This window comes from Cyprinodon variegatus, unplaced genomic scaffold (genome assembly GCF_000732505.1).
Source record: "Cyprinodon variegatus isolate N-32 unplaced genomic scaffold, C_variegatus-1.0 Scaffold359, whole genome shotgun sequence".
Taxonomy (NCBI): domain Eukaryota; kingdom Metazoa; phylum Chordata; class Actinopteri; order Cyprinodontiformes; family Cyprinodontidae; genus Cyprinodon; species Cyprinodon variegatus.
In genome coordinates, this window is record NW_015150812.1 from 334,042 (window position 1) to 351,478 (window position 17,437).

Here is a 17,437-nt window from a genome sequence, read left to right on the forward strand (position 1 = left end):
TAAGGAAATTCATTCACAGCAAAATCTGGGGACTGGTTTAAAACTGGGCGAGAACAGTGAAATGTGACCTATTCTCAGAGAGATTTTTGTGTAATTTGCAAAAGTAATGTGTGGAGAAAGGCTCTATTTTTTGTTTGTTTCCCACAGATGGAAGAGTAGTGAAGTCCTGTGAGAAATCACAGCTAAAAAAAAAAAAAGTTGTGTGTCTCTTATTCTTCCTCATAAATATGTGGCCTCATGTTTGTTGTTTGAAGCTCAAAATTTTTAATGTTTTACTTTCTGTTCTCTGTAACCCTGAGCTCCTCTAATGTAAAGTTATTTATTCAAATGTTTAAGTGACTATTTGTCCAAGTGTTCCTAGCTTGTTATATAAGGAGTATGTGTTTCTTACTTACTCAATTTCTATTCTTCGTTAGTTGCTGATACCGATTGTTTGGCCCTGGTACCGATACCTGGCTCTGCAGTATCGTCCGATACCGATACCATCTGTTTGAAATGTGTGTTTCCATTTATGAAGAACTGCATACTACTTGGATGTAAAATAATTGCCATCATGGCTTTGTCAAGCTGCTGCTTACCTGTTGTCAAGCAGGAAAAAGACAATACAAATTGCATTCAAACTTTTTTTTTTTTTGCCTACCTTGGAATGGGTGACAATAGTTGAATAAACTTTTGGCTCTCAAAATGGTATTGGTGCCCTATTTGTTGGTACTCGCCGATACTGGTGCCACCATTTTAGTGCATCACCCGATACTGGTATCGGTGCAACACTAGTTGCTCTCTCAGCTAATGGCGTGTTTTAGACTAGAGGTTCTCAAACCTTTTGGTTTCTCACCTACAAAATTGTAGCAATAAAACAACATCAACAACTATTGTGTATTCGCTTTATTGTATTTGTGACGTTTTAATATTTTTAACACATAAAATTGCTTCATCATTATCATTGTTATAGTTTAGTTTAATTTAACGGATCTTAGGGTCCCATACTTGTTGTTCTGTGACACACAGAAAGGTCATGACCCCAGCTTTGCGAATCAATGTTTTAGAGTCTCTACACTAAAGTTGGCGATTCTCAATCCTAAATTAGTTTACGCTTGATTAAATAAATGATTGATCACAATTAAATAATCACAGTAAATTATTACAACCTTAATTGGTAAATTAAAATATTTCATCACAGCGTTTGTTTTTTTCAGATGGCTTCATGAGAGACTTTGTACATCTGAGCTTCTTTGGATTTTTTTTTTTTTTTTACCGGCTCTTATTGCAGGCTCACTACAGCTGGGTTGACATGTTTGATTTGTCATGCGGCTTGTTTATATTCCAAACTCTCCATTTCACACACCCTGATTGCAAAAACCCGCTCGCTATCATTGGAGGTTTCACAGAGAGTGTTTTTAGTTGCTCAGCGTCTCTCTGGGATTTTCCTAAACAGATTACTGGTCCAATGTCCCTGGTGGTTCTGGAAAGCTAATGTAGGACATGAATTACTGATCTTCCCCCAGAGACTTCTTTGGTCCCTGTGTGTGTCTTCTCTTTGGGGAAAATGTTCCTTCTCTTTCAATTATTTATTAGCTTGAAGATATTGGTGAGGTTTTTATTTATTTTTAGCCACCAGGAGTTCATTGTTTTCATGGGAGCCAGCATGTCAGCCAAACCGTATTTCCCCTCACATTGGGTGAAAACAAAAACATGATGATGATGATGATGATGATAGCATCATCACCAGTTTAGCAGCTTTTCTTTGTTTTTAAATCTTCTGCATTTATTTTATTCAAAGTCACATGAAGTAGAAATCTATTTAAATCGCTCCTAAATGTGATCTTGTTTATTATTTTTAGATGAATTAGCATTTTATTACTGTACAAAGGTAACCATGTGTGTATTAGTCTTGTATTCTGCATTTAAATTTATGTTTCTATTTCTGTCTTAGATTTTTACATTTGTTCTACTCTATTTGTGAGGAATTTAATGGAAAATAGCCAAAACCTATAGCCATTTTTTTTTCAGACCATTTCTTTTCAGGGAATTTCTCACTTTGAAACTTTATATGCAATTGTTTTAATGATGTGCTGTGTTTAAACCTAATGAAATTATATTGTTATTGAGTGTCTGGTACATTTTGTGAAATAAAGGTAGTTAAAGTTGCATGGAAAGAGTCGAAGCAGAGTTTTCAAAAGAAAATTACCCACCGCATATTGGCTCTAAGCTCTCCTGGATTCTCCGGTAAAGACCTAGAGCAGAGCGAAGAGTTACACACCTAGATCTTTTTTCTCCTCACTATCTGACAATAAATTAGTAAAACCTTTTTTTCCCTTAATGCAACATTTTATTTTATATAAAGATTACCTTTAAAGCCACATTAATAATTTAATGGCTTTGTAAGCTTCTTTAATGCGGTGTTTCTAAACAGTGATAAGGTTTTATTTTAGCTTCCTCAACACTGAACTCAATTGCTCACCTGGAACAACATCAAGTCAGATGTTAACATCTTTTTTTTATATGGGAAAATCCCCTAATATGCTAACTTAGCTCGTTTTAGCGTTCAACCATCAAATGTCGGCATTTTACTCAAACATTCCCCATCAATAACAAGAACCACTACCAGGTGGTTTTATTGCTGTAGAAAAATACTGTAACTGGAATGCAGTTTGGTTCTCTGTTGCTCACTTCTTAAATGTACAGGGCTTGACTATAATTTAATAACATACCATATATTGATCGATAGACATGTGGCGCAATAGAAAAAAAGAGGATTGATTAAAGTTTGATATAGAAACACAGTTTTCCTTCCTTTTCATTCAAGTCTATAATGTAAGTCAGAGGTAGCCAATTAATAATCAGCGGGGTCCGAATAAAGAAAATCCACAACCAGTAAAGGTCCGGAGACATTTTTAATGATCTGTTACTTTAAACAGAATTAGACACTGAAATAAAGTGGGGTTTTTATGCATCTATGTTATACATAGAATAAAAAAAAAAATAGAATTTTAAAATCTAAAGAGTTGTTTGAAGTAGAGAACAACAATCGTTCAGTTTTCTTTCTTTTTTCTGTCTTAATGAGGGCAGTGGGCTTTATGCTGCCCTGCAAGGCTTTAAACCTGGGTCTGATTGGAGACAAAGCCATTCAAAAGCACATATCAAGATGCTTATTTTGAGCCTGGATCCATATTTATTTTTGATTCTGTTCATAGTGGAGAATCCTGCTTCACAGCAGCAGGTTGAGCCAAACATACTCTAAATGTGCAGGATCATCTTTGAGCACACCATTTCACTTTTCTTTCACCAGTTCACTTCAGTTCTTCCAGCAGTCCACACTTTCTCTGCTCTCTTTTTCTCATCGTCTCCTCCTTCTTTCCCATCGCCCCCCTTGCCAAAGGTTTGCCTGCTGTGTCTAAAAGTAGCAGCAGCAGCAACTCAGACTGAAACAGCTCATTGGCTAATTTGTATCATGTGCAGCCTGGTCCCGGTTACCATATTAACAGGAGAAGCGGCGCAAGTGAAGTTAAACACTGTCATCGGACAACATACGGTAATGTTTTAAAACAGGATGGGTCTGGATTAGCCAATAGCTGGGTCCGGATCAGGACAAATCCGTGACCTCTGATGTAAGTTGATGCTACAGTCACCATTTCCCACTAACCAATCACAATCGTGGACCCAGGCACGCCGTCATAGAGCGCCCCCCTCTCAAACCACAACACAGAGTTTGCCAGTTTGGCAATATTTCTGTAATAGCAAGTCAAACAGAAACCGGACCACAGTGATTTGTGAAATTTGCAGGGAACCGGTAAAAACACAACCAACTACTTCTATCATCTAAGCTGCTCACAGCCAATTGAAAACAAGCTTTTGTCTGCCCTGGTGCAGTTCCACATCGTCGGAGTAATCTTCAGGAACTTCTGCCAATACAAAGCAGGCAAAGGGAGCTAGACTGGGCTTCCTTCTTTGTGATAAATATGACAAAGCATCCACGCGGCATAAGGACATCACTCATTCAGTAACAGGCTTCATAGAGATGGATAAACAGCCGTTTTCTGCTGTTGAAAACCCTTGCTTCAAACAGCAGCTCACCACTCTTGATCCGCGATATGAAGTTCCAGGCTGCAAGTTTTTCTTTAACACAACGCTCCATAATTTGAACAGTCAGTGCAGAGACTCCGTGCAAAATGAGCTGCAATCTATGTCTTACAATGTCTGACGGACCTTTGATCAAGTAGCACATCCGAGCCCTACCTCAGCCTCACAACATAGACAGAGAATGGAACCTGAGAAGTTAAGGGATCATTTAGATAATTATTCATCAATATGCTTTTTTTATTTCATTTTTTTTATTGACATGCTTTTTTTCTATATCGTCCAGCCCTTGTATGTACTGATCAAACCTAAGTAGTATTATCAGTAAAGGTTTTTTACTTTGTTTTTATGGCACAACATTTTTTTTAAAAAGTATGCCTTGGTGTCTATTTGTTAATGTAAGTTAATATATGTAATTAAATTTACGATCTGTACTAGTTAATGCCCACATACATCATGTTACATGCATCTGTTTGATCTTTTAGAGAAGGTTAAGCAGTTAGGAAGATGAGCTTTAAAGTTGCAACTCAAAGTACAGACAACAAATGTATGAGGAAAAAATCGACCCCTGATTTAGCTGTTAGACTTCCAACCAGTTGGTGGCAGTAATGCACCTGAAGGTTGTTCACATTAAAGCCAAAAGAAAGGAATAAAAATGGACGCTGTCGGATAAATAACAGAGCAGGAAAGAGTCAACGTTTAGAGGCAAAGCTCTTATCTCAGTCCCACAGAAGGTGATGAGAAGGTGTGAGAGGAAACCAGACCGGTTCAGCGGTCCTGTAAGGAGAAAAGAGACAAAGAGACATGTGGAAGGTAGCTTAAACTAAACTCACACAGTAATGGAAAAGGAGAAGTATGGTTTCATCATTTTGAAATTAAGCAAATGAGAATAATTTTGGTCATTGTTACTAACCTTTAATAGTTAGGATCTGATATACATTTTTGACTGTGATTTATAAAAAGCATATTTCAGTTGCTATTTTGGATGGAAATTTAATTTAAAATTTATTTAATTGAATTTCTCCTAATTTGTTTACTGTGAATTGGTGGAAAACCTCTTTCGTTCTTTGCATTTGCTACAAAATATATAAATTTTGCTTATGTGTGGCTGTTTATCTGCCTTTAGTATCTTGCTTGTTTGTAAGAATGTTGCTTATTGATGTTTAAAATGAAATCCATTAACTTTAATAGTAAAGTTGCTACTAGGAAACAACCTTGTTTACTTGGAGGTTTTATCACCTTTGGAGTAAACGACTTGAGGAGCTCTAGTTTATCCTTAAGCAGAAATATTGACCATTTACAGGACTTCAGATCTAAAGAGCTCATAATTGAAAGAATGGAGAAAGTGACTTGGCTGCGATTCAGTTGAAATATTGGCTTTATTGATGAAATGATTAAGAGACGCTCATGAATTTCCCTCTAGCTGTCAGAGCTTTAAGTCACCTTCCTAGTGGACGTTTCTTAGCCATACCAGCCATGCGGTCTGATTTAGACTTTGAATTGAGTTGATTTAAACACTCCAGGCTCAGTTCATGTATTTCAATGTCCATTTGTGGTTTGTTCCCTTTTATCCTGACTTTTTTTCTTTGCTGGACTCCTTTGTGGGGGAGGGGGTGTTAGCGATCAGAGCGTCTCCTCCGTCTGCTCCCTGCTGGCATGCTGCTGTCGAGAGTTTAAGGGCATTACTGTCACAAGGTGACCAGGCAGAGTGCCAGCCATGAAAGTAGGTGTGTTTGTGTTTTCTCGGGGGGGTCAAACGAGCTCATCTCAGCCCTGTCCCCGTCTAATCCCTCCACTCAGTCCATTCTCACGAGCAACACTGTGCCACTTCCAAACCCCCACATTCCTCAGTCCGGACATAAAGTGCCTTTCTGCCCCCCCTGTCCTGTGTCCCTGTGTTCTCCCTCTGCACTCGGCCTTTTCATCTTCTGTAATCACGGATTCATTTGCGAGGCTCTCCTGTTATTGTCTGTGGCAGACAGAAGCAGACTAATAATGTGCTTTTTTTTTGAACCACTCTTTTGAGATCGGTCCGCTTGGGCGTCAAATTACTCTCATTTCACAGAGGGCGTCCCAACACCAGTCCAGCTTTGTGTCTCTCTAACCCCCCCCACCCCAGCCGCTGGAGGACTTCGAAATGAAATTTCAAGGTTTTTTGTGTTTTGTTTGTTTTTAATTGAAGTTGGAATCGGGAAATGGTGGATAATGGGTTCCTGGATTGATCTCAGCTTTGGCTTCGCTGATGTTAATTGCATTAGATGGCTTTGTTTTCTAAATATTTCTGCTGCTGTAATTAATCACCATAGAAGACGCAGTTTTAAACCACCTAGACGGAGCTCGGACTAAAGGTCTTTTTTTTTTTAAATTAAAAATCAGCGTAATTAAATTCGAGGAACAAAAGGAATCCATTTTTATGTATGGTTTTCCCATTTCATTATTCAAAAAGTGCAAATGTTCAGGTAAGAATGCAGAAGCTATTGCAAATATTAACTTAATGTATTGTTTTGGGATTAGGCATCAAAGTATGTCAACCAGGAAGCCGTTAGTAATGCTCTTACCTATCCTTTCTCTATGGGAGAGTGGATGGGCCATGTGGTTAAAGAGCCTTAAATATTTGTTTAGGCTCTTTGTTAATCTGTTAATTTAATTTTAAATCAACATTTAAAATTTTATTGCAAAAACATATATCTATATAATCAGGGTCATTAGGTGGGTGGAGCGGCACCCTAGCGCCCTCTATTGACCAGCTACCACTGCCTTCCAGCATTACAATAAAAAACAAAACATTACAATACATGTATGCTCTAGAGCAGGCATCCCCAAACTCGGTCCTCGAGGGCCGCTGTCCTGCAGGTGTTAGAGGTTTCCCTGCTTTAGCACAGCTGATTATAATGATTGCAGTAGAGCAAAAGCCTGTTAATCAACTATCAATTAAAATCAGCTGTGCTGGAGCAGAGAAACATCTAAAACCTGCAGGACAGCGGCCCTCGAGGACCGAGTTTGGAGATGCCTGCTCTAGAGGCTAACCGATACGTTGGTGGGCCAATGTTTTTGCCCGATATCAGAGGAAAGTTTTTTATATTGACATCAGCTGTGCGTACATTCGCCTATTTCTTATTGCATTTATCAAAAATGTGATCACATGAATTATAAGAATCAAAGAAACGTCGCCCCCCTATATCTATACCTAATATCTACTCATTTTTAATATTTAGTTTGGCTTAAGAATTTTTGTTTTAAATTGTTGCATTTGATTTAACTGTCATTTGTTCATGTAACTAGTAGGTAAAAAAATTACTATTGGCTTCCAAATAACCCCAGTTAGACTGATGTCAAAATAATTGGCATCGGCCTAAAAAAGACTTTATCACTTGATTTCTAATATGTAAGTATTTAAGCTAATTTCAGACTGTTTATTTTTATTATCATCATGATGCTCTTCCTCTGCTAATAGCTGCATTATTCAGCTCTAGTGTAAAAACCTTTCTGTAATTCTCTATAATTGTGGGCTGACACTTTTTTTTTTTTTTTTTTGGCTTCGCCCGAAACATGCATCTGCAGATTCATCAGTGCTTTCAGCAGTCATACCTTGAGGTCACCTAGGATGCAAGCATAGCTGCATATCCTATCCATTTTTAATGTTGGGCTCGATTTGTTAATAAATGTTTGTTTAAATTAAGATTTATGTAACATTTATCATTTTTATCATATGAATAGAGGAGATAAAAAAAAAAATATATTCCTATAAATTACCCCAAAACATCTGCAGCACATATCAGTGATCTGTTAGACCAGAGACCCCAAAACTTTTCAGTTTGTACAAGAATTGTACAAGAAATGGTACAAGAATCAACAAATATTTCTACAATATAAATTAAAGACAGGTGTGGTAATATAGCTAACAACATTAATAGCCAAAGTATTTTTTTTTTTATCCATTTTCATGCTTTTATATACTTAAGCATTTAAATGTAAATATTCAAATTAAATATTGTTTAGTTTCTTTACTGGATTTCAAGGCCCCATGTTGGTTGATTAAGGACCAAAAGAAGGGTCAGGATAATTTTCTGTCGAAAATGTGCTTTTTCAGCCGATAGACATTTAACACCGAAACTTGTGATGACGTAGCAAACACCACGGCCGGCACGCAGGAATGTTTTCGAGTGTGCAAAGTAAAGCACTGAAGCAAGAGAGGACAGGTGGCAGAGCAGTTTGTCAGAGCTGAGCTTGCAGCAAACAGGTTTTGAGTGAGAGGGTGCAAGTTTAAATCCTGAGCATGGATCTCACTGCTCCCTCAGATCAGTGGCAAAAACATGATGCCATAGAAATCCAAACGTCCCCATCAGCATTCGGAATATAAGAACGTGACACGGAAACTGAAACTGAACATTCCCACTCAGTCTGTGAAGGACATGTTTGAAAATCCAGTAAAGTTTCCCAGTGATTCTGCTGAGGTAAATGGCATAACAAAAAACATGTCGGTAGTAAATGAATATTTTGATACTTTTGTAATTGATTTATTAAAATGCCCTGATTTTACTGAGTTTATTAAACATTTATAATTATTATGTTTCTAAAAAATTTCTATAACCAAAAATGCTTTGGTTCTAATATTTGACATATTTCCTTGCGGTGTTTCAGTTTTTGGCCTTGGTTTCCTCTTTTATAATTTTTTTCCCCCTTCGGTTTCAGCCAAGAATTTTCATTTCATTCAACCCCTATATTAGGAATAATCAGTAGTAGTACAGGCTTTTGCTTGTCTGTGTAACCCATTATGACCAAAACAATTCCTCATGCTCTTCTTCTGATTAACCTGAACAGCCTGTTCTAATCAAGGCAGATTCATGCATTAGACCAAAGTCCAGACTGGACTGGGTAGATCTTCATAGAGGTTATCTAGTCAAAGAAAACCGTCACTGGTTGGCTCGATGCTTCATCCGTATATTGATCTCTGATATTTATGCTTTGATGGATTAACATGGGTATGAAATGGTTTGTTGAAATCTTAGGACAAGTGGACCTCTGCCGCCTGATTAACTTCAAATGTGTTATTTAATGTAAACGTTTTCTTTTTTAGTGCACGGTGCAGGTGAAGCTGGAGTTGGGCCACAGAGCTCAGCTGAAGAAGAAAGTGACATCAGAAGGCTTCACCCATGACTGGATGGTTTTTGTCCGAGGGCCAGAAACCGGCGACATCCAGCACTTTGTAGAGAGGGTCGTCTTCCGCCTGCATGACAGCTTCCCCAAACCCAAGAGAGGTAAGATGGATCTGTTGTTGGATATAAAGTAAATGCACATTTGAACATTTTTGTAAGAAAGACAAATGTTTAAAACCCTCTGTATAAATCAATTTTTTTCTGCAGTATGCAAGGAGCCGCCGTACAAAGTGGAGGAATCAGGCTATGCAGGCTTCATCATGCCCATCGAGGTCTACTTTAAGAACAAGGTGGGAACGGTATTTTAGTTCTAAATGTTTCATTCATTCCTGTTTTTTGCTGTTCCATATTTAAACCCGGTTCATAGTGAATCCACTTGCCTTAAGATTGTATTAACTTTTGCATAAATCTTTCAAATATTGGCTAAATATTTCTGTCAGGAATTTGAGTTCAGGGAATAATTGAACGTGGAGGAACTACACACCTCATAGGGTGTGTATCCCTAAAGGTGTAGAGGAGTCTCTACACTAAGTATCTCCTCAGCCTCTAACCAGGTTCTGCATGAGCCAAAGTCTGATGTCAAACAATCGGCTCCTTAGTAGAACCTTGCAGGAAGGTTGTCTGCAGTTCCAGGGCAGGAATTGATGGAACCTGCCCTGAAGACCTGAGGTGGCCTGCAATTTGCTTTTATTTTGAAAAATAGTTTCATTTTGAAGATATCTGCCTTCTTTTGGGTTAACTACAGTAGCATCTTGTTTTTTGTGTGTGTGTGTGTGTGTGTGTGAATCTTTACTGAATTTCTTTTTTTGTAAATGTTAACTTAAAAAAACAAAAAACAGATTTATAGTATTTTGCTAGCTAGTCACTTTTTTAAACTGTGATCACATACACTGTTGGTAATTAATTTTGCAAATAAAACTGAAGCTTGTTGATTTAGTTAAACCTCTAGGTTGAGATGATTGAAGCTCAACATAAATTATTTTCTAATTTTTTTTACTTATTAAATTCATTTGATGGATGCATTACTACAATAAGTGAACATTGTTGGGCAGATAATCTTATTTCTCAGAGTGGCCTTAATGTTCCCATAATGCAAAACTAATTTTTTGGGGTTTAAAAGCTTCCCCGAGGAAATATTAGTTGTAGGGATGCATGATATAATCAGCCCCCTATCGGTATCGGCCTTAAAACTGAATATCGGACATCGGCCACCACACTGATATTTAACCCGATATTTGATCAGCTTCTGAGTTTCTAAAGTCTAAAAAAAAAAAAAAAAAAAATACTACTTCTTCTTCTTCCTCAAAAACTTGACTTAAAAACTTCTAAAGATGAGGGAAAAAATATTGATACATTAAAATATCACAATATCTTCATATGCTGATATATTGCCATTTAAAAACATCATATCAATCTCTTTTACTAATGAAATATTGCTATATGTCATCGAAATTTTTCCATATTTTTATATGTTGATATATTGCCGCGGTATCGATGTATTTTACTAACAAAATCTCACAAGAATTTGCAAAATATCATGAGAGTTTGTAACAGAACGATGATATTTCACAAGATTTTGAAAGTAAAATAGATCGATACCGCGTTTTTAAAAATCTATTTAATATCAGCATATGAAAATATATTTGAGTATATTATTTTTCAAACTGTCAGAAATGGATAACAAAACTGCTATTTTTAAATTTGTTTTTTTTTTTGTCCAGCTTTAACATCGGTATCGGTTATCGGCTACATGAGTTTTAAAATATCGGCATATCGGATATCGGCCAAAATCCCAATATCGTGCATCCCTAATTAGTAGCTTTGAATCCTCCATCACATTAACAAATGCTTCTGGCTCACAGAAATTTAGGTAACATGTTTGAACTTTGGTTGTTTTGCTTCTACAACTCCTAAGCTGATCTCTTTTCAGCGTGCAGACTTCTATCGTGTCAGTGTTATATTTTTTCTTCGTTCTTCTTCTGCTGCGACTCCCAAAGGAAGTTTCATTCCTGTTTCTTTTGTTCAGGAGGAGCCAAAAAAAGTCATCTTCAACTACGACCTGTTCCTCAACCTGGAGGGTAACCCTCCTGTCAACCACCTGCGCTGTGAGAAGCTCACCTTCAACAACCCCACCAAAGAATTCAGGAAAAAGCTCATCAAGGCTGGAGGGGTAAGGCTGGCTCACTCACAGCTTTTACTGAAAAAAAGGGAAGAAGAACTGAGGTTGGAAAACATTTTAATGTGTTTGTAGAGAGAACAAAACATGCTGTTTTTATTCTAAATTAAATTTCAGACAAGAGGCTGTAGGTTGAACTGAACAGACATCCTGCAGAAGCAGCTTTTTTTTAAAAGCTCCAGTGTTAACAGCATTAAAGCTGTAAATAGTATTATAACTGAAGTAGAACTTGAAACATCCTGTAAATATTAAAATCTAATGAAAGGAAATGGATGAGGAAGAATCTGATCCATCACCTGCCATGTTTTCTTTCCTTCCACCCATGTCGCTATCAATGTTTTTTCCATAAACGGCTCCAACTGGACAGATGTCTCATCCCGCTCTTGGTTCTTCCTGTTTTATTGCAGCTGTTATGTCATGTTACCAATATTTATAGAAATAATGAGTCAGTTTGGAAAAATAAGGAGTAGAAAGAACAGATATTTGCTTTGAAACAATGTGAGCAAAAGTAAAAGGTCCTTAAGAAAAAAATGATCAAATTTAGTTTAGAAAATCTGAACTAAAGTATAGAAACAAAAAAGCTACTTAAGAACAATAACTGAGAATTGATATTTAGTTAATTAACATCTTTGTCATCTTTTTCAGTTAATTGGTGAATTTAATTCCAGGTGGTAATGTCAAACAGCAGCAGAAATACTTTCTAAATACTAACAGATGTTCTTCAATCTTTTTATTTATTTATTTTTTACATGGTTGAAACTTCTTCCCTGTGATCTTCTATTTAATTCAAACCTGTAGCTTTATATTTGATCTGTTAGTGGCTTATTAGGTTTGTTTCTGTCTTTCAGTGTACATTTTATGTGCTATATTATTCAGTACTTATTTGACTTTTATCTGAATGTCATTGCGATATTCGGCTTACCTACTTCAAAGGTAATTTATTGTTTGAAATGCACTCAGTATTTTTTTTTTATCAAAACAATGGCTGAAAATGTACAACATTTGTTGGACTTATAAGGATTAGTTAATGATGTATTCATCTTTAATGATTGCGCATATTGCAACATTGGATCAAAATGTGCATTTTTAGAGTGCATTCTAGCCTGCAGAGACAGGGCATCCTACTTGAGCTGAAAGAAATCCAACTGCAGGTCTGGTCATCTTAATTTCTTCATCTTTCTTGAACTTTTCCTTGACGTATGGCACAAAGTCTAGAATTAATCGCCAGTCAGTAAAGTGAATGAGCGCCATACCACCAGCTGTTCCCCAGGTAACCATAGTTGATAACTACTTTCTCAGAATACAGACATGCTTGGCACCAACAAATTGAGCTTTTTTTTTTATATATATAGAAAGCTATTCCTGACTGGAGAACCCTGAAGAAGTGTTTTAAGGTCTTGATAGGTTCAGAAAAATAAAAATAAACGTTTGGAATTTGAATGTTTTACAACATGCTTTACTTATGTTTTGTTTTAATGCAAAAATATTTTAATAACAAATTAAGTAAAATTTTGTGAGTTAAGATCTTTAAGCGTAAAAGTTCAATAATGTCTCAGCTTTTTTTTTTCTTTTTTATTCTTAAAATTTAAGAAATTGTCTTTTACCTTCAAATAAAAAGGAGGTAGATATTTAAATTTGGCCTTGGAGCTTATAAATGAATAACACCTACAGGTCTAATTAAATCTTTTTTGCTTAGAAGTTGTTTCAACATTATGAAAGAAAGGTTAACATTTACTTTGACCATGATCAAAACCTTCAATATATAACAATCTGTTCTCACATTTGTTTAAATTCAAATTATTTCATTTAAGCTTTTTTTTTTCCCCTATCAAACCAGTAGAAAGTTTATTTCTATAAACTGACTTTGTGCCAAATCCCAGAGGCTCAAAATGACTGCTTCTCATTTTGAACTTGGAGTACGGTGCTGGTTTTGAATGTCAGCAGGGAAACACTGTGACTCATGTGTATTTAATTTCAGATACTGGTGGTCCCTGAGGGGGCTGAAGCCGTGTCGAGGCCCAGTCCGGACTACCCAATGCTTCCCACCATCCCCCTCTCAGCCTTCTCAGACCCCAAAAAGACAAAGACCTCTCATGTATCAAAGGTAGGACAAAGAAAAACACAATCATTTTGTTATGGTCCCCCTTGGTCACTTGTATTCTGCTCACATTGCTTTCATGTACAGATGCAATGAAAGTTTCTATCATTTCTATCTTAAGAAGAGAGCGACTAGTCAGTAATCGTTCCCAGCTGTTTTTGCGTGCCTTGGTGTGCAGGATTACTCCCTTCTTATCTGTGGAGAGAGGGCGTACATTAGGGAAAATCCAGGAGAATGGCTCCTTTACATTTTTAAGGGATGATTCAGTTGCAGTACACTGTAGATATTTATTCTCTTCCAGGCCCACATTTTTATGATTTTTGAATATATCTTAAAAAAAAGAAGAAAAAAAAAAAAGAGAGGGAGAGAATATAAAAACTTCTTATTTCAAACTAAGGTTTCCACCCTGGCCCTCAGCATCTACCGTCCTGCATGTCTTAGGACACATATCAAACTTCTGCATCTTTTAGAGTTGCCTCTGCTTTAATGCACCTGAATCAAATAATCAGCTAATTAGCAGGACTTTAGATAAGGGCATGCATATGCTGCACATTGTTTTTTTTGTTGCCCTTTTTGGGTTGATTTTCAGTCGTGAGAATTTTTTAAATCGGTCGGTTTTAGGCTTGTTCTGCGTCATGTAGTATGCAGGGGGTTATAAGCGGCGATTAGCATCTGACAACAACATCGTACAGTCAGGATAAAATCAAGTATGTCTGAAGTTCATTGCACTAATAGGTGCACATGTTGTCTGTACCATGAATACATTCAGTAGCCTTTGTTTTTCTCTCAGTAACTGAGCATTTTTTCTAAATTTAGTCTTTTTTTTTTTTTTTGACTTGGTACATTTTAATGATATCTCTAGTGTCAATAAGGGAGGACATTAGTTTAGACTCTTTCCTGAACTGTGAGAATAAGGGCAGGTGTCTGATTCTAGCATCTTTCCATTTTCACCAGCAGTTTTTTAACTCTGCTGTTTTTAATCAGATTCTCTTGAAGGTCAATCAAAAAAAAATAGTCAGAAACTGCTCTTATCATTTGTTAAATGACTCCGAACTACAAAGATAGGTGTCAAAACAGGAACTTGAGAGGGTTATTTATGTGTCGACTTCCTCTCGTCTAGACTATTGCGACACACTTTTCTCAAGTATTAACTACGACAGCTAGTCGTTTGCTTCAGTTGGTTCAAAAGTGCAGCTAGAATCCTGAACAGATGAGCTCACATTACTCCTATTTTAGGGTGTTTTTTTTTTGTACCATTTATTTGTTCATTTTAGAAAACATTTAAAATCAGATTCTCAACTTTCCATCCTGTATTACTGACTTGCTAAAGCCACATAATCCAGGTTCAGACCTGGAGACCTTAAGCACCACCCAGGGTCCCGAGAACCAGGAAAAAAAAATATACAGACTGCTAAACCTGAGCGGTGGAGCCCGCTTGCCTCTTGTTAATATTTCATATTTTATTATATATTATAGAGAAAAATCTAGTGGCTTTTCATTTTTTGAGTTTGGCAACTTCACATGAAAGCAGCAATGGTTCAACTGTTACTATCTCAGGACAGCAGCTAGAGCTGCTTTGAGTCTCTTCCTCCCTCAGCGCTGCCTCACAGGCACAGACGGCTATTTCCCACAGCTAATGAATAACACTCGTACACAAAGCTGCAAGTGATTCCGCCCTGGATTAAGCAGGATATAGATATAATGTAAATATTTTTCATTCGGTTCTCTGGTTGTTGTTTTTTTTGGGGGGGGGGAATGTTGCACTATCATTGTTACCTGATTACCACACGGATTAAATCACTAATTCACCTCCCATTGCATGTGCCTCTGATTTTATTCCTTTGGGTAAAATTAAACATGGTGATTTAGGCTATGTGTAAAAATGTATACATTATTTTATGAATTATTATGTCAGCTGCGTTTCAACAGTATTTTTAAGGAATTTTAATTGTCTAGTTTTGTTTTAGATTTGCATGAACCAAAAGTTAGCTCACCACAACGGTTAGCAAAAAATCCCTTCACTGTAATGATATTTTAATAAAAGCTTAACTAAAAATTGAAGTGAAAAGTTTAAAAACAATCCTAGATTTGATAAATGTAAAATTTGAGGCAGTATATTGAGCTTTCTGCTTTCCATTTAATGTAACTCCTGCTCTTCTCCACTCCTCAGGAACCCAGCAAAGAAGGAAGCGGCGGCAGCAGCAAAGGACCCAAACCACACAAACTGACCAAGGAGCACCGTGAACGGTCGAGAAAAGACTCTGAGAGCAAAGGCTCATCCAAAGGAGACGACCGTGATGGAAGCAGCAAAAGCGGGCGTGATCCCTCCTCCTCCTCATCTTCGAAAAAGCCCTCCGAGATCAAAGTGAAGGACGAAGTCAAAGTTCAGCCCAAGGCGGCCTTCAAGGAACCCAAACTCACCCTGAAGGAGTCAAAGATGGACGGCATGTCCCCCAAAGGAGGGGGGGCAGGTAGCGGAGGGGGAGGCGGCGGCGGAGGAGGAGGAGCTGTAGAGGCCAAAGCTCCAGGGAAGCGACCGTCCGCCGTGGAGTCGCCCAAACCCAGCGCCAAGAAACAGAAGAAGGGTGGCTCGGACGGGCTGAAGGGGGCGACCGGCGGGACGTTCACTGGAACCTCTCCTCGCGTCTCTTCATCCTCTGCGGTCAGTCAGTCCTACAGCGAGAAGAAACCTTCCAAGGAGAAAGGTCGCTGGCCCAGGAGCAAAAACGACAGCCAGGAGCTGAAGGAGCTCAAGAAGCCTCCAGAGTCAGAGGAGTCCAACTCGGAGGATGAAGCATCATCAAAGTCAGAGGTATGGATGTTTACTTTGTTTAATGGATAATAGATTAATGTGCGTTTAAATGAGAATAAACCTTTTTTTTTTTTCTCAGCATTGCTATTTTTTAATGGACGTAAGATATCACTTTTTTTTTTTTTTTTTACTTTCCTTTCACATTTATTTGTTCTTTTAACTCCTGCATCGTCGTGTCTGTTCTTACAGCAGTCGGCTCCGTCTAGCGCTTCCGTTTCTACGTCTAGTTCTGATTCCAGTTCAGATTCAGACTTCGAGCCGGAACAAAAACAAGGGCAAGGTGAGTTTGCTTCTTATTTATTTTCAGTTGATTGAGTCGTCGATAGCCTCATGCAGTTTTGACTGTGAGGCCCTAAACCTGTTTATGTAAATGATATGTGCTGATAAGAGGGTCATTCTTCCTGCTACCGAAGCTTTTCTGCTTCAGCTTCTTTAATCTGGAGGAAACTGTTGCAAAACAACTAGAATAAAAGAAAACTCAATCTGTCAAAGCGCCTATGATTTCAAAGCTGAACTAAGTCACTCTGGTTTTTGCTTTTGAGCCGAATGTTAATGAATTTTAAACAAATAGTTGAAACGATCACATCTTCAGAGAGTAACTAGAGCGGAGAGGAAACAATGTGGCTTTGGTATGATTTTTCATCGGAAAACTGAGGCTTTTTATTTTCAATGATTGTCAGTCATTACCCTTTAAATTTTTGTGGCTTCACTCCTGACTTCATTGCTACTTTCCTTCTAAAGCTAAACTGTTTTAGCTTCCAAGTGAGGAGTCTTAATAAAACGATGTCTTTTATAATTAAAGCTTTTGTAACACGTCCTGATGGATCACTACAGGCACAGCATCACTTACAGTGTGCTTGATTACAATGTGTCTGGGTCACTGATGCATAATCCTTATTGGTTTTCCATCAGATGCAAAACATTCAAATATTTCAAGTTTAAATGTCTAAAATGGCTTTGATGGGATGTTAATCATAGGAAATGCTACAAAGAGGCAGATTTCACTCTTCATTACAGTAATTTAGTTATTTCAATTGTGGCTGATCTTGCTGATATCTTCACATAAAAACATTTGTATGAAATGTACCGTATTTTCACGACTATAAGGCGCACTTAAA

At 37.4% G+C, this 17,437-nt stretch overlaps 1 protein-coding gene across 2 annotated transcripts in view; it reads left to right on the forward strand.

Annotated features, from left to right (window-relative positions):
• Nucleotides 1-17,437, forward strand: part of mllt1 (myeloid/lymphoid or mixed-lineage leukemia; translocated to, 1) — a 35,216-nt gene that overhangs the window by 6,914 nt on the left and 10,865 nt on the right. For both annotated transcript variants that reach the window (XM_015386212.1, XM_015386213.1), the window contains exons 2-7: nucleotides 9,155-9,335; nucleotides 9,441-9,523; nucleotides 11,260-11,403; nucleotides 13,388-13,513; nucleotides 15,678-16,319; nucleotides 16,509-16,599. In XM_015386212.1, coding sequence (XP_015241698.1) covers nucleotides 9,155-9,335; nucleotides 9,441-9,523; nucleotides 11,260-11,403; nucleotides 13,388-13,513; nucleotides 15,678-16,319; nucleotides 16,509-16,599 — 1,267 coding nt within the window. The remainder of the gene's footprint in view (nucleotides 1-9,154; nucleotides 9,336-9,440; nucleotides 9,524-11,259; nucleotides 11,404-13,387; nucleotides 13,514-15,677; nucleotides 16,320-16,508; nucleotides 16,600-17,437) is intronic.